The 22,314-nt window shown below is 39.6% G+C and overlaps 1 protein-coding gene across 1 annotated transcript in view; it reads right to left on the bottom strand.

The window, feature by feature from the left end:
* LOC126191621 (rotatin) overlaps positions 1–22,314 on the bottom strand; it is a 378,723-nt gene that overhangs the window by 96,535 nt on the left and 259,874 nt on the right. Inside the window, exons 22-24 of the mRNA XM_049932539.1 lie at positions 14,622–14,835; positions 4,558–4,714; positions 696–892 (exon numbers count right to left, since the gene is read on the bottom strand). Of these exons, the coding sequence (XP_049788496.1) occupies positions 696–892; positions 4,558–4,714; positions 14,622–14,835 (568 nt within the window). The remainder of the gene's footprint in view (positions 1–695; positions 893–4,557; positions 4,715–14,621; positions 14,836–22,314) is intronic.

The following is a 22,314-nucleotide window of genomic DNA, read 5'->3' as shown; positions in this document are numbered from 1 at the left end:
TGTGTGTATATGCAGGGCTCATCTGCTGTGGAGCCCCTGTTAAACAGTATATGATGAAAGGTGTGCTCCAAAACACTTGTGCTTGTACCAGCATTACAATGTACTCTGTTGTCAGATCTGGCACTGGTTTATAGAATGAAAGCCTCTGACATCCACGTTCTACAATGACGCTTGGACATATAATACCTTGCCATCTACTCAATATTTCTTTGTCCTTCAATGACTTTCTGTAGATATTATGGCAGTAGGTCTTGGACAGTCAACTAGCTTCATCACTTCCAACGTACTTGTTATCAAGTGTTGGGTTATAACATAATGTCCTTGGTCAAAGTTGCTTATGACAGTGGATTTCCCAATTTGTGGCCCAGATCATTGTAAGAATGATTCCTCCTTCATCTCTATTTTGCTTATATAGTTCCATTATCAGATCACATGTCCACAGCACTACCAGGTGGCATTCTGCCTCACAGTAGACGGTAATCATAATGTTTTGACTCATCAGTGTTGTATGTTTTTCATGCTAAAAACTGTTGCACACAACAGGTGAAACTACACAAAACATGTACATGATACAGTCTGAAAGTTCTTTATCTACAGAGCTTTGAAGAAGATGAAGATGAAGAAGAATGAAGGAAGGGAGGAAGAAAGAAAAGAGGGAGAGGCCAAATTCAAGTAAAGAAAAATATGTCACTTACAGTATGCACTGGGATTCAGAAGGCCAATTAAAGTGTTTATACAGCCATGTGTATGCACAGCGACATCATGGCTGCTGGAATTGAGTGATACACATGTTGATAACACAGTGCACACTGCTGTGTACATCTCCAAAACATCTCTGTACAGTGTTTTATTCGACTGATAATCTCCACATGCTGGTACATCACTGATGCTCCTAAAAAGAATTACTGCATTTTAAATACAAAACTTGATAGAAGAAATGAAAACATATGGAGTGTACTTCAAATTCAAATTTTTTCATTTTGTGTCCAATTTTCACAACTAAATTCTACCATGAAAGCTGATGAAAATAAGAAAAGAAAAATAAATAAATAAATAAATAAATAACATGACATAGAATGAGTGTATCTAAAATACGTTTTTACTGCAGAATATAATTTGTGAGCTTTTGGAGCCAGTGACTACTTCTTCAGTCAGAAGAGTTGGAGGGGAAGGAAGAGGGGAGAAGGAAAAGGACTGGAGAGGTTTAGGGAAAGGGGTACAATTCGGAAAAGTCACCCAGAACCCTGGGTCAGGGGAGACTTATCAGACGGGATGAGAAGGAACTGAGTCTTTCCTTCAAATCCTGTTTGGTAAGTCTCCCCTGACCCGGGGTTCTGGGTGACTTTTCTAAACTGTACTCCTTTCCCTAAACCTCTCCAGTCGTTTTCCTTCAACCCTCTTCTTTCCCATACAACTCCTCTGCCAAAAGCACTGGCTCCAAAAGCTTGTAAAAGTTAAATCCTTTGTGTGTGTGTGTGTGTGTGTGTGTGTGTTCCCCAGCTGTCACTTGGTGAGTAGATATTTTATCTACCCATTTACATTGTATTATCAATAATTGATTCTTTTCATTGTTAGAATATAGTTGTGTATGATTAACAGATACGGAAAACCTCTATTTAAAAGTGACTGTAATTAAATGAATGTTCTGGTGCAATAACCAAGTAAGTCATGTTTACATAATTTCAAGTCAAACACAAGAAACAGTGCAAAAATTGGGAAAAAAATGCCAACAAAGTTTTTATTATGATATTAATTGACTTTTAAAATATTGCACTTGCCGCTCACTTACACAAAACAACTTTTTTTTGAGTATAATGTCAAATAAATAAACAAACAACTAAAGAAACAACAAATATTAGCATTTCACATGAACTGTATGTAGTGTCTGTAACAATTCTCTTACAGACCAAATTACAATAAAATTACATGTCTCAAGCTGCACATAATTTTGGCAAGCTTGGTTACATGTTTATATTTCTGAGATTTAATTGGCAGAGGTGCTTTTAATTGGCAGAGGTGCTTTGTAAAGTTTTTCATCAGGAAAAGTCAATGTAGTTGAGGCTTACTGAATGACAAAATCATTATGGTTAAGTTGTGATAATGATGTACTACCATGAAGTACATGATTGTGTGCAGTGGAGTACTCAAAGAAGCTGTGATCTGATATAGTAAACTTCTTGTTATGAGCACTCTTAATGTTAGACAGGAAAAGCTTTCTTAGATGGGACAAGAAGTCTAAACAAATGGGTCTTGTATAGCATCAACCATAGTGAACTCCTTGGGTGTATTTCACAAGCCAGAATCTACCTACTGTTTGGTGCAATGGCAAGGCAATCCAGGGACATGTCTGATTCTTGCCCCAAACACCTGACATCTACAAGTCCAGTCCCTACATTATTCTCAATTGGTCCCATATACAAGTCTCATTCTCGCACCAGATGATTGAGCAATATTCATACTAAGCAATAGTTGTAAATGCTTATTTTCAGCCAGAAGTGGACATATCAGGTTATTGCAGCAATGCCTTCAATTAAAGATTTTTTTCTGTACAGCACCTACCTTTACTAATTTATTCAGAAGTGTGTTACTGACCTTGTAAAATTCTTGACCAAGCCAAACAAAATTGAAGTCAGTAACATCAAATATTTAGGAGCTACAGATTTTTTATATGTAAGGAAAAAGGAGGACAGAACAACGTGAGGAAGGAAAGGTGATTCACTGCAACTGAGAGAGAGAGAGAGAGAGAGAGAGAGAGAGAGAGGGTGAGTGTTTTTGTGTCATTTCTGGAAGCAAATCAATTGGACAATTCAATCACTTCATTCTGAGTTTTTACTGAGAGCCTGAGAAGTTATAAATCCTGTTACTTGTACCTTACCAAGAGCTGACAGTGCTGAGTACTTTTAAAGTCCACTTCATTATCTATAGCTTGAGCCTACTGATAAAATGAAAACAAATTGTAAAATGCGGCAGATCAGATGCTGTTGTAAAATGAAAAATCTAAATTCAAATCAGATGGGATAAGTTTTTATTTATTTATTTATTTATTTATTATTATTATTTTTTGAAACACACACCATTTACTCGTCTTTAAAGCAGTGTTGTATCAAGTAACAATAAAGCTTCATTTTGGTCAATATATAGTGTCAAACTCGCTTAAATAATAGGCTCATCAGGCACTATGGCATACACCAATTACCCTACATCAGTTTTTCTGATAAAATAAGAATCATGTTGCCATTATCCTGGTACAAGCCTTCAGGGGCTTGTGTGTCAATTTTCTTATTTAAAAAACAAACAAGGCAGGCACAATCACACAAATCACAGCCAAGCCTTAGCACCTGGAAACGACAGTGGTGTGTGTGTGTGTGTGTGTGTGTGTGTGTGTGTGGGGGGGGGGCAGAGTTATGCATCTATGAATGTTTTTGTCTTTGTTGATAGACTTCATCCAATAGCTTATAATATCTAGCAGTCTTTTTTTCAGTGTGCTTGTCTGCCACTCAACACCTATTCTATGTGGTAATAGCAGTCTATCATTTACATATAATTTTGCTGCTTATATTACTGAGCAGCTTCTTATTTCGCCTCAGAAGGTGTGCCAAACCTCTTTACTACAAAAAATCTGAAAGGTTCAACAGGAATCGAATCCGTAGCTTCTGCATTAGCAGACACTAATTCTAGCCACCAGACCATGGAGGCAGCCTAGTTTTGTAATATTCTTCTCATTTAAAAATTATGAAAAGGATAGACTGCTACTCACCATAAATATGATTTGTTGAGTTACTGACATGCAAAACAAACAGAAACACCAAGCTTTCAGTCCAAGTCTTTTTCAGAAAAGAAAAAAACACACACACACACACAAACACAAGTACGCACACCTATCTCTGGCCGCTCTGACCAGAGCTACAATGGCACTGCCAATAAAAGTCTTAAACAATTAATAGTGCTACATGAACTGACATAGTCTACTTCTTCCAGTTTGTGAAATACTTATTCAACATTTTTATCACAGCTGCGTGAACAGGTTTTGCACATATGTTGTTCTGTTTTCTGTTAAGCAAGCCTCATCTGTTTCATGAACGTGGTTTCTAACAAAATGGACAGTATGTACCTTCCACGTCATAAAAATGCATATAAATTCAACTGATGCTGATAACTACATCACTCACACAAATGCTGAAGAAGAAATTCAGGCAGGAATGACATAATAAGAAAGTGTTAAAAGTCAGGTGCCTGATTTTCATTCCTAGAGAGCAGGAAAAGAGAAAGAGAGAGAGAGAGGAGGAGAGGTGAAGGAAGAATTTACAGACAGCAAAATATGTATAATATTTTGGCCTTTGTTTCACGACAAAGGAAGTACAAGGATAAACTTCTAAAAGCAGAAAATCTTCCATATATAATTTAATATCCAGTGCTAGTGTTACATTCAAAAGTGTACTATACTTATAAATATACAACTCAGCACCCAACCAATAACTACTGTTCCATAAAGGCTAACAAAACTAAAACCATTACAAATAACACTAGAATATTTGAATAAGGCCGTTGAATATTTACCTCAATAAAATTCGTATAAGTCCCCAATGGTTAATTTCGCACAAAGTTTCCTCTGGATTTATTGTCACTATGTTCAGTATGAACCAACACAATGACTTGACTAGACCAGGTGTTGTGAGCAAATGAGGCTCATTGCCATCTGAACAACTACTTGATCCTGGAATAATATATACAACAAAATAATAGTTTAACTATCAATAATTACAATTCTCAAAATATTATGTACAGGGTGCCCATAAAAGAATGTCCTGGTTTCAATGATGTATTATACCAGTTTAATTGAGACAATTTACAACAAATTATACTTCAAATTGAAGGTAATGTAGTTTTTCTTACAAATTTTCAAAATGTGCACCTTGAGTTATATGGCGCACATCCAAACTAAAACCCAATTTTTCTCACACTTCACTTAACAAGTCGGGAGTAACACAAGCAATAGTCTCTTGCACACTGTGTCTCAACTCTGGAAAATCATTAGGTAGTGGTGAAACATAGAAACAATCTTTGATAGAACCACAAAGAAAAAAATTGCATGGCATGAGGTCAGGTGAACATTGTGAGTTAACGAGCATTGTGCTCTCATTTAAATATATGGCTGAAAAAGTCAGCCTACAGGAATTGTGAAACATAACCTGTCGTCCAGGACCACGTGCCACAGAGGGCACAGATTCAACATGAGATGGGGAAATTCATAGCTGTCTATTGTCTATTGAGGCCTAAGCACTGTAGTGTGCGAGTGAGATAGATGAGAACCTACGTCACAGGGAAACCCATGAGAAGCCGTTTGTGGCCGAGGAGACGCAGCAGTGTTGAATATGGCAGACCTAAGATCAGCTACAAAGGGAACAATTTGTGGAAACTATTTAATTATGTGGTGATGCAGGGAATGAAGCCACAGTAATTTCAATCTGCCATCCTCCATAAATTTTCGTGGGGATCAAAATAAAACTCGAATACTGATCATATCTATAATAGTTTAGGATTTACTGTTAAAGTGAAATTAACAAGTTTTGTATATCAAAGACCTGAATGATAAAATCTGAATGCTTTGGTTGATCTTAATGACTGACATTTCATATAGAAGTGAATCATTAAAATGACAAACATTGTAAATATCAAATCTGTAACTTTATTTGTTTTAAAAGATATAGTAAATTTAAATTATCAGTATTTTTCAGTTAAGCATCAGATCATCATTTCCTCCACACAAAACACATTGAGCGATGACAGCATGACACCTTACTGAATCATTAGGTAATAGAGTATTTGTTGTAAAGTTTAGTGCATAATAGTTACTTTTGTTCTTTATTTATTTATCAGAAAGCACATTGGTGCAAGGCTACAGGCTGTGGCATTCAAAGCTACGAAGGAATTTAACATTAATTATGTAATAGATGTTATTGTTACTTTATTTAGAATGTGAAAGTGGTCAAGCTTTGATTATTTAAATATGTTGGAATGTAAAATAATGTAGAATAAATTGTAGTCAAACAGATGGATGGCTTCAGGAGAGGGAGCTGCACTAGTCAGTTGAGCGACGATGCTCATCGCACTGGCAACGCGGCCGGGGATGGGCAAAGAGAGTGCTGGTGCAGACGCGAAAGGGACGGTTTGGCTGGAGACACTAAAGGGTACGGTTCGGATGCAGATGTAAAAGCAGACGGTCAGTCTTTGCACTGTGTGGCATCGCGGGACTTATCTCTGAGCGGTGACAAGCTGTGCGCCTGGTGTGAACTCTAGCTTTTCATGTAGATAACTTTTATTTCGCGATGAGAATGTGAATAATTGAACTGTGTCAAATGGATATGCACTCGAGTGTAACAGTAACTCAAAATACAACCACTTTCGCTGTTAGTTTGCCTTCTGAATAAACATTATTCTAAACAAATCGCAACAGTGTGGCTTACATCATTTATGGGTTGTAGATTTAGTTCCCGGTATTATTACTACTGTTATGATATATTATATTAACTTTGTATTTCGCAAACTTGCCAGCAGCCAGACAATTTAACCAAAAGGTCACAAGTGTCTAATTTAGGGTGTGTAATGTGACACGTGTGGTTCAACCCCTACACGAGTTTGAGCCAAGACATCCGGGATAGGAACTTGGAAAGTGTTAGTTGAGAGATAAGAATCTTGCAAAGTGTTGGAACAGGATTTGATTTTGGAAAAGGTTAGTTGCAGAATATGAACTCTGGAAAGTTTGGAATTGGATTTGAATTCTGCAAAGTGTTTCCAAAAGTATTAGCTGAACGTTGATAGGTAGAACCTCTTGCAAAAGTTAAATGTGAGATCGGTTCAGGACTGAATATTAGGTTTCTTTAATAGTTGTGAAATTACAATTGTACTTCTCACAGTTAAAAACATACTGTGACCTAGGTCCCAAGTCTGTGGCAGTTTAGGCAGTTTGCATGGGAAAAACATACTGTGATCTAGGTTCCAAGTCTGCGGCAGTTTGCATGGGGACTCTGAGCTATGAATTTTTCAACATTTGTGTGCACTGAGCCCATGAACCATGGACCTTGCCGTTGGTGGGGAGGCTTGTGTGCCTCAACGATACAGATAGCCGTACCGTAGATGCAACCACAACGGAGAGGTATCTGTTGAGAGGCCAGACAAACGTGTGGTTCCTGAAGAGGGGTAGCAGCCTTTTCAGTAGTTGCAGGGGCAACAGTCTGGATGATTGACTGATCTGGCCTTGTAACACTAACCAAAACGGCCTTGCTGCTGTGGTACTGCAAACGGCTGAAAGCAAGGGGAAACTACAGCAGTAATTTTTCCCGAGGGCATGCAGCTTTTTTGCTATTTGGGGAGCAAAATAACTGATGATGGTCGAAGTAGAGAGGATATAAAATGTAGACTGGCAATGGCAAGGAAAGTGTTTCTGAAGAAGAGAAATTTGTTAACATCAAGTATAGATTTAAGTGTCAGGAAGTCATTTCTGAAAGTATTTGTATGGAGTGTAGCCATGTAAGGAAGTGAAACATGGACAATAAATAGTTTGGACATGAAGAGAATAGAAGCTTTCGAAATGTGGTGCTACAGAAGAATGTTGAAGATTAGGTGGGTAGATCATGTAACTAATGAGGAGGTATTGAATAGGACTGGGGAGAAGAGAAGTTTGTGGCACTACTTGACTAGGAGAAGGGATCGGTAGGTAGGACATGTCCTGAGGCATCAAGGGATCACAAATTTAGCAATGGAGGGCAGTGTGGAGGGTAAAAATCGTAGAGGGAGACCAAGAGATGAATACACTAAGCAGATTCAGAAGGATGTAGGTTGCAGTAGGTACTGGGAGATGAAGGAGCTTGCACAGGATAGATTAGCATGGAGAGCTGCATCAAACCACTGACAGGACTGAAGACCACAACAACAACAACGAGTTTAGCAGTGGTTAGAAGTGACAAAAAAGTAGCACGGAAGAAGAGGTGACATCGAAACCACGTGGTTCCAGCCAGCAGTGGCATCTTCAACGGCGATTCATCGTGCAGCGGCGGTTGCATTACCACAGCAGAGGGTACGAGATCTTCAGTGTCGGCTTCAACTGCAACATCGGCAGAAATACCATTGCAGTAGGATCCAGCAGGACAAAGCTAAGTACCTGCGCTGATAGTGAGATTATGTATAATTCTGTAGTTCAATTGCTAATAATATACGCCGCTAATATTAAGCAGTCGGCCAGTTTGTGTGGGTCTGAAAATACTAGTGAGTCACTTAGCCCGAAGTCGGAGCGGGAGAGCACGATCGGCTGTGAATTTAGTAGGGCAAATAGTCCGAAACCAGGGAAGGGAGATGAATTTGGGGGAGACATGATGTCACAGTTAATGCAAATGATAAGAGGATTGGGATCCAAAATTGATTCTGTAAAAACCGATACAGGTGACGTAAATTTAAAAATTGACTCTGTTAGAACCGATATGGTTCACGTAAATTTAAAAATTGATTCATTTCAATCCAAAATAGCTTTGGTTGTGAAAGACAAAGTAGGTAAAATAGCTAGTGGAATCGAGGAATTGATAGATGGAAAATTAAAAACCATTTGAGATGAAATGGACAAAATTTCAGATGACGTTGGGATACTTGACTCTAAGGTAGCTCAAGCAGAGAAAAATTTCAGTGATAAGGTGGAGAAGTTGTAGACAGATCTGGGAGGCAACATAAGAAATTGTATGAGTAGACAAGATGCTCTAATGGCTGAGACAACAGAGGCTATTAATAACTTATCCATTTGAATAGGGAAAGGGGAGAAAGAAGTAGATAAAATAAAGGAACAACTAGAATCTGGCATTAAAAATAGAAAATAGTGAAGTTAAAAAACAAATCAATGAAATAAAAAGTGAATTGAATTTTTTAGCTGCGTGTATGAACTCGGGATCGGTCAAATGTTTTGGAGGCAACAGGAAATATCACCCAGTAAATTTTCTAGCAGCATGCAGGGATGGTTTTATAAAGGGAATGTCCAATGAGCCAAACATAAAATTTGTGAAAGGAAATTTGGAAGGTGAGCCACAATCATGGGCAAATATACACAGTGATGTGTTCACTACTTACAAAATATTTGAAAGCAGTTTCCTGAACAACTTCTGGAGTGAAGCAAAGCCAACGTGACTCCAAAATGAGTTTCTGGACGGGCCAACATTTCAATAAGGGAACGAGTCGATGCGAGAATTATGTAAACGTGGACTTGCGAGATTAATGCATGTGAAACGTCCATTGGGAGTGCTTACTGAAATTACAATGTTGAAAAGGCGGTTACTGGAAAATTTGCAGTAGGATCTAGTGCACAGTCCTAGCAACTCAATATATGAATTTTTGGACCTCGTAGAAAAATTAGAATAGGCGTTGAAATTTAAACCGTAAAGTAAGCAGACAAATAGTTTTCAGGGTGGAATTCATAACTACAGTCTGAGTAACTACTATGAAAGACATCCTGGAAGGTATCAATAGGATGCAAACAACAGTTTTGATAAGGGAAAGGGTAACAGGAACAAATCCAATGATAAATTTCAAAGGGCTAATGGGAACAGATACTTTCTTGACAAGGAACGGCACCAAGAACTTAGATTTGAGGGAACAGCACCCGGCAAAATAAACCAACGTAATGGGAGATCGGGAAAGTAGGTTTCACCGCATCTCAGGTCCAGAGACGGCACAATAAACCGGTGATGAATAGGACATGAGTAAATGGATATGTGATATGTGTTAATAAATTGGCAGAAAAGTGTCAGAATTCTGAAATGACATTAGTAAGAGATGAGAATCAAGTAGGTAAATTTTCAAATCAGATCGTATGTAAAAGGTTTAATCCTAAGATAAAGGCAATGATGACGATTTAGGTCTAAATTATTTGTTTTATGAATGTGAGATGAAAGAGTATGTGAATGTTAATACAATGAAAGATTCTATGTGCCAAAAGGAGACTGAGGTGGAGCTGAATTTGGTGGAGTTAAGATGGTATAGAAAATTCTAAAGAGATACTAACCAGTGGTAATGATTATAGTGATGAAGGTGATGATGTTTCAGGTGATATTGTGATGACGAAAGTTGTTATGGAGGTTAATAAGGGCGGCGTAGCATTAGTCTCATCAGCTCTTGCTGAATCTGTGTGTGTACTGGCGGAGATTGGTGAATTATTTTTGAAGGAAGGTAGTAATGATGTTTTATGTGTTGAACTTACGTAAGTTGAGGCTGCTAGTACTGATATTTCAGAGGAAGAAATCTGTGCATATCTTTCTACTAATGGAGGTGAAGCCGAAATTCTGGATGGATCTATGGATCGTGAATGTTTGTTTGAGAATGAAAGTGGACCTGAATTTGATGTGTGATCTGCAATTAATGTGGCGCAGGAGCGTATAGGAGAGGAAAAGGTTTTATGCTCACGTTCAAATCTTATGTTATGTAATGGCAGAGGATGGAGAAACTATGGGCAGTTCTGATATTGGTGATTTGTCAACAGAGGTTAATGAGGTTTTATGTAGCGAGTTGTATGATATATCAGTGGCTGTTGAAAGTGCTGTTTGTGAAGGTGTTTGTAACAACATGGATATAAAAATTAATGCTTTATTTCATGATAATGATGTAGCTACTAATGTCAATAATTTTAAGGGAGAATACAGTGAGTTAGATTCTAATATAGAAAGTGATATTTGGACAGAATGGTATCTTAAGGAGGAATGTGATTTTACTGTAACTGATTGGCGATGGTACGGTAGAACATTATGATCGTTTTTGCCTCATTTGTGGACTTGAGAAAAGTTTAAGGTAGTGAGAGGCCTAGAAGAGAGAATAAAAGAAATTGGGGCGAAAGAAGCATTTAATGAATTATTTTGGGACGAATATGAAATTGAGGGGTGGATCAAACAGGATATGTGTACTCTAGAGATGGAAGAGAAGGGACGAGACATGGAAAATGATTTATTGAGGGAACAGTATTTGGAGCGAAAAGAAATGATTAATGTTCAGCCTATCATTGAAATTAAAGTAAATGACGAGAAAGTAGATGCACTGCTCGATTCTGGACGTAATGTGTCAGTAATGTCGGAAGGATTTGTACATAGGGTAAGGAATAAGAAATTAGTACACGAGGTACTGGCAGAAGTAAAGCTGTGAGGACGGGGCGTGAGTCGTGCTTGGGTAGTTCAGTCGGTAGAGCACTTGCCCGCGAAAGGCAAAGGTCCCGAGTTCGAGTCTCGGTCCGGCACACAGTTTTAATCTGCCAGGAAGTTTCAGAAATTAGTATCATTACCTGTAAATAGTGTAAAAATCAAAACGGCAGTTGGCTGTTTAAGTACGCCCGTAAGTCAAGAAGTGCTCTTTGAATTCAAGTGCGAGTAGAATCATTTTAGTATAGGATGCTTTGTAGTGAATGGACTTGTAAAAGATGTGGTGCTGGGAACAAATTTCTTATGTAAATATAAAACTTCGATTCACTGCATGGGAAGGTGCTTGGATTTTGGAGGGAAGGTGCTTGGATTTTGGAATTGAGGGTGAAGAAAGGAAAGAAAAATTTAAGAATCTTCTGATAGGGAACAACCAGATTGAGCACACCATAATTACACATGGTTGGGATGAAGAGAAAAATATGTGCGACAAGTTTGGAGGAGTAATTTGCAATGTGAGTGTTTCCGGTGCACTTTTCACCTTGAGTTGCTAACAATTTTGAGGGCAGTACACGATAAAACAGTCCCGTCTCATCAGCACTGAACATGTCTTTCAGGTCACAATTCACAATTAAGTAGGGCAGTATTGTCTTCCATCCTGTTGCTAGACTTTCCTGCTCATCCTTAGCTTCCCCACACACTTCATTTCCACATCACATTGTGCCTAGCTTTTAAACTGTCCAGCCATCTTGTGGATGCCTTAAACTCCATAATTCCAAGTTCTTTAGTGACTTTCAGAGTCTCACTCTGCAACATGCATCCAGATAAACGTAAGTTTTTGACCGCATACTTACGAACCATTCCAACACTAATTCGTTAATTTGTTCATTTCCGATCTTCTTTGCCTTTCTTTTCATCTGCCCATTCTCTTTCATCCATTCGTCCCAAATCTTATCCTTGTTTCTTAAATTCTCATAAATTTGTGTTTTACTGCATATGAAACGCGACATAATTTTGCACACAGAGAGTTCGTCTTTCTCACTTGTCTTGATTACATTAATCTTTTCATTCAGTGTTAACGAAAAATACGGTTTGTTCAACATCATGTTACTGTATCTCTTAAAGTGCTACAGTACTAGTCAACTGAAACTGACAGAAAATGATGACCTTGCCGGGCAAAACCATCATTTAATGGAACAATACCCATCTCCTTCACTGCGCACATTGCAGCAGAATGTTTGTAGATGCGCAACAATGTTCCTGTATGTGCTGGCGTGCGTCAATAATGAGGAAAACAAGAAAGCCGGCAAAAACAGCGCTGATGAATGAACCGTTTCCTTTTATGTACTGTACCAACACTGAGCATAATTTATTCATTGTTTCACAGAGCGGTGCGGTTTTAGGTCCACACCAGCAGAGGCGTGCTGTGCTGGACCTCTTTTCTTGGTTTTGTGTGTTAAAAGTAACATCCTTGTAGAGTTGTGAATAACTAATGAAGTAATACAGTAGTACTGTATAGGCTCTTTTCCACTTTATGCAGTGAATTATTAAGTATGTTCTAAGATTTGCTTTCCATTTCTGTGTTAGGTACATTCTGCTTTATACAAAAAAAATCAGCATATGAAAGTGCACTGAATGCGTCGGGAAGTACTTGCACAGTTTGGGCAGATTTCTGAATTATACACACGCCAATCTGAGCAAGTTTTTACTGTACCTACTAAACAAAGGAATGTACAATTTGGAATATCAAGAATATTGTGAAAATTATAGCTTGCTATCTGTATTAAAGATGACATGCTGAGTTGCAGACAGGCAGTATGAAAAGACTGTTACACATTAGCTTTTGGCCAAAGACTTCTTCAGAAAAGAAAACACACACACACACACATTTACACAAGTAAGCAAACCTTACACATGACTGCAATCTCCATCCGCTGTAGCCACAATGAAACAGTCACGTTGAGCAGAAGCAGCAATCCAGAATGAGTCGGGAAAGGGGGAGGGATAGCAGGAGTACAGGTGGGGGGAGAGAAACTGCTGTCTGGAGAAGCATGCAGAGACTGATAGCAACAGGACAAGGCAGCCAGGTCCTCATCAGGAGGCTCTGGGGGAGGGACGGGGGATACGGGAAATGGAAAAGGAGAGGAGGGGAGAGGAGGAAAGAAAGATGGGTGCATTGCTAGAGAACAGTGCACAATGAGGGTGAGGAGACATGAAACGGGATACGATGATAGGACAGAGAGGGGGGGGGGGGGAGGGGAGGAGAAATGTTGGGTGGGTGGTGGTGGGGTATGTTATCGTAGATTGAAGTCCGGATAATTTTGGGAGTGGAGAATGTGTTGTAAGGATAACTCCCATCTGCACAGTTAATAAAAGCTGATGCTAGAGAGAAGGATCCAGATGGGCCAGGTTGCGAAGCAGATTAATTGAGGATATCTTTATGATCCCGACTCAGGGCCACAACACTGTATCCCCATTCCTTCACAACCTCAATGCCTTCTCTCCCCTTCGCAACACTTGATCCTTCTCACCCCCGTCCTTCCTGGACACTTACCTCCACCTCTCTGACAGTTCTGTGCACACCCCTGTCCACATTATACCCACCAACGATATCTGCATTTCGACAGCTTTCATGCCAAAAAATCTCTCCCGTAGAGCATGACTAGCCAGGGATGGCGTATCTGTTGACAAGACCTTTCTTTCCCAGTATGCTGAAGGTCTCACAAAGACCTTCACCGACAGGCACTAACCTCAGACACAGTCCGTCGTATCCCACCACATACTGCCAATCCTCCCAACAACAGCAAGAACCAGCATCACCCAATAACACTCTGGAATGAAACAACTCCACCATATCCTTTATCACTGCTTTGCCATGAAATGAGAGACAACCTATTCAAGATCCTTCCCACCCCTCTTAAAGTGGTTTTCCATCTCCAAATCAATCTCCACATCCTAATCCATTGCTATGCCATTCCCAATCCCTTGCCAAGGGGACCATATCCCTGTGGAAGACCCAGGTGCAAGACCTGCCCAATCCACCAACCCAGCACTTCTTATTCCAGTCCTGACACAGGATTATCTTAACCCCCATCAGAAGCCAGGTCACATATGAAAGCAGTCATCTTTTATACCAGCTAGTCCAATAGGATGAACGGCCACTGCCAAACTGTGGCTAAAAGCAATAGTGGACCACCCTGTGCTGAATGTAGCATGGTTGATTTCAATTGGCTGCTTCATAACACAGGTTATCTCAATCTTTCCCTCCATCACCAGCTGTTCTGAATTGCACAGATGGAAGATCTCAAAATTATCCTGGCTTCAACCTACGCAGTGTCCCCCCCCCCCCCCCCCACCCTTTGTCCAACAATTTCCATCCCCTCTGTCATATCATCTCCTTTAATTTCAAATTAATGATACAATAAATATGTGAAATGGAATAATTAACACTGAATTGTCACTGACCTTCTGCCAATGGTGTACCTCCATATATCATCAGGTAATGGCCAAAGAGGTGGTTAGAGCCAGAAACATCCTGTTGCTGATATGCCTCGACTGGTGCTGGAACATATCCTCCTGGAGTAATTTTGTCACCACAAAACAGTCTGGATATTACAATTCCTGATTCCCTATAGAAGTTATTTTCCTTAAGCAGTTCTAGCATACTAGATACTGCATCCTATCAATAGACAACATACATGCTCAGTTCAGAGAAGCAAATTAAAATACAGTATGAAAGATGTCAAGAACATGTTGTGGAACAAAGTCAACATAATCCTTGATACTTACCACAAGATAAGGTAACATGTTAGACATAACATCAGTAGACAATCACAAAATTACAGAGACTAGGCATACTGCCTAAGGGGAGTACAGTGATTAATAATAATAAATTTATTTTGTTGCATTTTCAGGCTCAGGGCACACAAACAATATCTTAACTGGTTTCAACTTCAACTTGTGCAATTTATGTCGGTAGGTGGGCAGCATGTGAACTGCTTCTAATATCATCTTATGATGACCTTCTAAGAACTTCAACCTGGTCATGATACTTTTTGTGTGACTTGAGGCTGAAAAACATAGTAAAAGAATTTCAATTTCATTTTTCAACAGCAGCTGCTACAGTATTCATTCCTTTCTAAACCAATACATGACTGTTTAAAATTTTCTATTACTTTTATTTATTTTTAATGGCCTGTACTATTACAATTAAAAACAACAAAATCTTGAAATGATTATTTGTTGACCATGTACACTAAAATAAAATACTTCATATATTACAAAACAAAATCATGAGGTGATCATTTGTTGACAGTGTAAACTAAAATAAAATAAAATCTTTAAACAACAATGTAAAGTGTTTCTTTTAAAATCGACTGCGAAAAAGAAAATGTTGTTCTTTGAAAATGTGTAATTCCATTTTCTTCCTTGCAGTCAGTTTCAACTATGACAGCAAGGCATGTAAACCATTAGACAAATTGTTTCCCAAACATATATTCATTTTTCTTACATATAATTTAACACAAAAATTGTATGCACAGCTATGTGCTGTTTTGTTTGCTTCCTCACAGCAGATTTTAACAGAATACAGGAAAGTTGAATTTATAGCTTAGGGGCTCATGATCTGGAAAGTATTATGGAATCTGAACAGTCTGAAATTTTTTTAATCCTGCTCATTCGCAGATTAAAACTATGTAGAATACTGTCCTCACAGACCCAGCAGCTGGAGAGGTCTCTCTCATGCCTCCATATCAATGATTCCAATAGATTTACTCCAGTCATTTTAAGCAACTACATCCTAATGAAGGTTCTATTAGTATATATACCCAATTCCCATACATATTTAGCAATTGCAAAGCATTCCCAAGTTTGCTAATGCAGTTATAAAAATGTACATAACAGTGAAAATTTTTTGAGCACTGTATTCCCATTTTAAAGAGGCTAATGAAATTAACTCTCCATGAAGAAATCTTGAATGTAACAAAGTAAGTTTTCCTAAGATACAACTTCTGTTTCTTATTAAAACTCTAAGTTAAAACCTGAGAATCAACTATAGCTGTGCATCATAAGATAAAATGTACATCATTTTTATTGCATGAAAAAAAAGTGTGATCCATTGAAAAGTTTACAGTCCGATTTTTATTTATGAAGATTGTGGAAAACCATTTTAAAAGGCAATTGTTCAGTGCACTGCCTGAAACTGCTTTAGCACATATTGGGAAAACGTTGTGTAAGTGTTGTATAAAGGAGTGTATCAATGCTGGAAAGATGTATCTGGGTATCAAAAGAGCCAAAGGGCTCATTCCCAAATCGAATGTCTTACTTAAGGGGACTGATGGAACAGCCAACATGGATTGCAATTGGCAAATGCACCTATGGTTCAAACACTACTCCAGCCTCTTCTGGGATCTGGAAAACATAACCCCACAGGCAACAGGAGAAATTTCTCAACTGTCAACTTCCCACAAGATGGGAGCTGCACCTACAAAGGAGAGCTTCAGAGTGCTGTTGCATGGGTTAAATGCAGGAAATGTCCCAGTAAAGGCAACAACCACATACAACTTATCACACTGATATCGCTTCTCCCAGCACTCTACAAAGTTTTATTGAAATGTTAGGCTGACATCACTATGCTGGGGGATGTGCACAATGTGAACATTGTCATTCTGTACAAAGGTAAATGCGACAGTGGTGACTGTGACTGCTACTGCAGAATTTCACTGCTGAGTATCACCAGAAAAGCTGGGCTGGGCAGACTGGGGAAGCTTGCACAGTGTGTCTACCCTGAGTCTCAGTGTGGGTTTTGAGCTCAGTGATCTACTATTGATACACTCTGGAAAACTCAAGAAAAGCGCCACAACCAGAAGACCTCATTGTTTACTGCTTTCGTTGACCTGAATAAGGCGTATGAGACAGTCAACATGGAGGAACTGTATACTTTGTATACTTTACAAGTGATAACTGGGTGTCCTCCAAAACTCCTGAAGATGGTCAGGACTTTTCTCAGCAACATAGAGGGTGCTGTGACATTTACAGGAAGCACATCACATCCATTTCTTGTGCAAACAGAAGCTCATCAGGATTTACTGGCCTCTACAATGTTTCGTGCATCCTCCTCGTTACTTCCCAAAGTCATATTCGGCACAACAAATATGGACATCCAACTACACAGTACAACTGACAAGGAACTTTACTACATCTTGTTACTCAGATCCAAGAGCTATCATAATGAGGACTTAATGTAGGCAACTTCTTATTCACTGACAATGCAGAACTTTAGCTCTTACACAAGAGGATGTTCGAAGTCTTATGGACAAATTTCCTGTTGCATGCAAGCTCTTATCTATGTGTCTGAATGTAAAGAAGACTGTGATCATGGTACAAGCATACATGGATATGCCTATCATAAGATTGGATGGCTCTCTGTTGAATGTAGTCGATAAATTATGCTACCTTGGATTGGTAGTGTCAGAAGATCTCTCTCTGGATGACAAAATAAATGCGAGAATTGGGAAAGCAGCGAATACTTTCAGGAAGCTCCACACAAGAGTGTGGAAAAACATACATCTTATGGTGACGACAAAAACACTCTATTAGGCATGTGCGCTGAGCTCCCTCCTGTATGGTGCTGAGACCTGGGCATCAATGCTAAACTAGAATGTAAGTTCAACATCTTTTGCCTGTGGTGCTTAAGAAACTTTCTAGATGTAACATGAAGTGACCATGTAACACCTTCAATGGCTATGATGCTTACATCGTATGGACCATTTATGTTTTCCCTGACACATGCTACTTATATAGACAGCATTTGCTAAGAGACTGCCTGAAATGAGCACTTTGCTTTAAAGATTGGTGCCAAGCAAGATATCAATGCATTTACGAGGGTTGTCCATAAAGGAGGTTCTGGTTGGTCGCGAAATGGACACCACAGTGAAAACCTGATTTAGCTTTGCACAGATGTGTTGGGTAGTGTCTCTAGTATGACTGTCGAATGCATCAAGATGCTCTTTTCAGTTGTGAGCACACTGTGAGCGAGTAAAGGTGCCTAGAACAACGATGTCTCCCGCCAAGTAGGAGGGCCCACTGAGATGCTTCGCCTTAATGAATGCAGCCCACCTAACACAACCGCCATGCACTTCCTTCTTCATGGCAATTCTCAGCTGCACTCTGCAGGAGCAGTGAAGATGCTCCTGCAGCCTTTTCGATGGGAAGTGTTCGATCACCCACAACACAGCCCTAATTGGCTCATCCTGAATATCATCTCTGTTCACATGAAACACAAGATACAAAGACAACACTTGGGTGCAAGCTATGTGCTATAGACCAGCATAGAAAATTATCAGAAAGCACAAGCAGCTGCCTACTATGACAATGGTGTTGGAAATTTGGTATAACGCTCCGACAAATGTCTAAGTTGGAGCAGCGATTGTGTAGAGAAGTATCAGGAAGGTGTAGCTAACTCTTGCAAATAAAATGTTTCTGATTTTCACTGTGGTTTCCATTTAGCGACCGATTGGAACTTACTTTCTGGAGTACCCTTGTAATATCGACTGCAACATATGACAAATCGGAGGAGCTCCCTTAATACCACAACAGATAGAGGAAACTTGTTAAGAATAGTAGCAAGTTCCACGACAGTGTTTGGATCAACAGCTTAACTGTGAAATGACCATGTAGACAAGCACTTACAGCTTATATCTCTACCTAATACCATTATGAATCAGACCAGCTCTATCTAATACCATTATGAATCAGACCAGCCAAGTCATTAATGAAAGCAATTTTCCAGAAATGAGATCGCTACCATGGTACTGGTTGATTACTACTTTTTTTACACAATACCATGAATGGTTTAGAGCTTTTATTTGTTCACATATGTTTCAATGGTAAAAAGAAGAGTTTAAAACAGTGGACAATCTAGCCCCACGTCGTCAAAATGTAAAGCAAAGGCACTAAGAGACACATTGATGATGATCTAATTTATAAAGTATTACACTATTGTGGATACAATAAAGTGCATAATTAAATTGAAAAGTCTGCTCACTGTTCCCGGATTCTTTTCAGGCTTGTTGCTTGTACTGCACAAAAAAGATAAGACTGAGTTTTCGGCTGAAAAATGATGTGGAACACACACAATTTAATAATACTCTACTTGAGATGCATGAATGCTATTCTATCCATAGTTTTGGAAACAGCTTCAACAATACTGGGGACAAGAGAGAAAGAAATAGAGACTGAATTTGTCTGGATAATCACTTCTCCAACTGTGTGTAGAAAAATGTTGAAAAATATTTTAGAATTCTCTGTGCCTTAAAAGACACTGCTTTTAAATCCCTTATGGCTGATATCCAAGAACACAAGGCCCATAAATCTTACCAATTCCACAATGCTAAGAGCTGTTAGTGTAATTTTCAGGAACAGTGATGTCTAAATGTGATGTGGATGTTGAAGGTTCTAAGGTTATCAATATTGTCACCTTCCTTTCCAGAAAGTTCCTACTTTTCTGGTAGTTAGAGTACCTATGGTGTTGTGGTGGGTTACAGAAAAAGTTGATGTCTTTTCCTATGATGTACGTAATCCCTAAAACTTATATCAGAATTAGTAATAATTTGTAAAAAAGTGCACAGAAATGGTATTGTATTATTTGTACCTCTGCATATACTGAGTAATTGTAAAAATATTTCACAATTTATTATATTTCTCAGAAGTTTAAACATTATTTCCAATGCGACAAAGAATTTGGTCATTTCTGTAATGCAAACATAAAATGATAAAAGTGATACCTAGTTAGGGAAGAAACGCTGAATGGTGAAAATCTCTCGGGTATTCAGCCAGGTAGCGTCGTCCAAAAGACGCGATATTTCGGCAAGCCGACTTCTTGCTATCATCAGGCATTCTGGGAGTCTGATTGACCTCTGATGGATGCCAACTTTATATAATCTCCACTCCTCTCCCACATCCCCTGTCTAGGAACTTCCAAACAATCCACGGCCGGTGGTGGGGGAAGGGCGGCGCTGGGTGGTGGGGTAAGTGCAGTGCCCTGCGACAGATCATGGGCCGCAGTTCTTCTGCAGCCACGGCAGCTTGCTGAACTCTGCCGTTGTGGTGACAATGTTTCTTCTTCTTCTTCTTCTTCTTCTTCTTCTTCAAGTGTCTTGATTTTAATCATACTCAAAGCTGGATGCCAGGCCTTGCTTAACTGGAAACCGCTGTCTTTATTTATTAGTTTGACATGCAGCCGGATTTCCACTGCCTCTTTGAGGATACAGTCCCAGAAGGTGTTCGATTGCTGTAACACCTTTGTGCCATTGTAGCTCATGTCTTGTCCATGTGAGATGCAGTGCTCTGCCTGGAGTACTCGGTCGGCTGTGTGTTGTCTGCGTGATGTTTATGTCCACTACATCACTCCTGTACGGTCCAGATGTTCTGGCCTACATACACTTTCACGCACTGGCAACGGATGCTGTAAACTCCCAGTTTCCAGAGTCCTAAGTAGTCCTTGACTGATCCTAATAATGTTTTTGTTTTGGATGGAGGGCGAAACATGCACTTGACATTGTATTTTCTGAGTATTTGGCCAATCTTTGCCAATGTGTTCCCGACATATGGTATAATCGCCATTGCAACCTGTTTGTCTTCGTTCTCGGAAGGCTGTGGTTTCGGCTTCTTTGGTCTTAAAGTGTGTTTTATCTGCCGGTTGTTAAAACCGTTGGTGCAGAACATGGCCAGCAAGTGCTGCAATTCAACTGCTAGGCTCTCACAGTCCGAGATTTTGCGTGCTCTGTGCAGCAGTGGGCTCAGAACAACCTCTCGCTGTGAAGGAGCATGACAGCTGGAGGCGTACAGGTACAAATCTGTATGTGTCGACTTACAGTAGATTGTGAACTTGATATTCTGGTGCAGCAGAAAGTCTTGGAAGCATTGTTGTCCTTGCGGACAGATTACTAATGTATCGTATACATATCAAAAAAATCAAGAGAGCTTGTAGATTGCCGACTAGAGAGCTTCTTCTTCAAAAGCCTCCACAAACATATTGGCCACTACTGATGATAGTGGACAGCCCATCTCTACTCCATTTGTTTGTTCACAGTAGTTCCCATCGAACAGAAAGTATGTTGACGTAAGTACGAATTTGAAAACTTTCATTACTGTTGATCCGAAGTTTTCTAATATGAGACTTAGGGAATCTCTTATAGGTACCCTAGTAAAGAGGGATACCAAATTAAAGCTCACCCAGAGGTCTTCTTGACCCATTCAGAAGTTCTGGATCTGCTGGATGAAATGTGCGGACTTTCTGATGTGGTGCAGGCATTTGCCCACAAAGGGACTGAGCAACATCAGATGTTTTGCTAATTCTTATGTTGGTGCTCCAATGTTGCATACAATTGGGCAGAGAGGTGATTCATCCTTATGGACTTTAGGTAGTCCATGAAATGAAATGTCGTGTGATGAGAGCCTCCCGTCAGGTAGACCGCTCGCCTGATGCAAGTCTTTTGATTTGACGCCACTATGGCGACTTGCGCGTCGATGGGGATGAAATGATGATGATTAGGACAACACAACACCCAGTCCCTGAGCAGAGAAAATCTCCGACCCAGCCGGGAGTCGAACCCAGGCCCTTAGGATTGACAGTCTGTCACGCTGACCACTCAGCTACCAGGGGCGGACAGGTAGTCCATAAAGTCTAGGAGGTGCAGCTGCTCATGAACGAAGTTTCTTCAGCATCTTCTTATCTTCAAAGGTGTGCTGGAGAAGCTCAATAGTCTTCCTTTTCACTCTGTTGGTACGATCGCCTTTGATTCTCTGGTAGGTGTCATCTTCTAATAGGTCATACAATTTTTGCTTGTATACATTACATGGCAGTAGGACTGTGCAATTCCCTTTATCCTGACATCGATGCTCAGTCCCTTTGTGGGCAAATGTCAGCACCACATCAGAAACTCCGTGCATTTCATCCAGCAGCTCCAGAACTAGTGATTGGGCCAAGATGACCTCATGGTGAGCTTTTACCTGGTATCCCTCTTTACTAGGGTACCTTTAAGAGATTCCCTATGCCTCATAGGAGAAAAATTCGGCCAACAGTAACGTAAGTTTTCAAATTCGTAATTATGTCGACATACATTCTGTCCAATGGGAGCTACTATGGACAAACAGATGG

The sequence above is a fragment of the Schistocerca nitens genome, chromosome 1 (assembly GCF_023898315.1).
Source record: "Schistocerca nitens isolate TAMUIC-IGC-003100 chromosome 1, iqSchNite1.1, whole genome shotgun sequence".
In the NCBI taxonomy this organism is placed as follows: domain Eukaryota; kingdom Metazoa; phylum Arthropoda; class Insecta; order Orthoptera; family Acrididae; genus Schistocerca; species Schistocerca nitens.
Note: the sequence above shows the minus strand (reverse complement) of the source record. Positions and strands in the feature narration are given on the sequence as shown.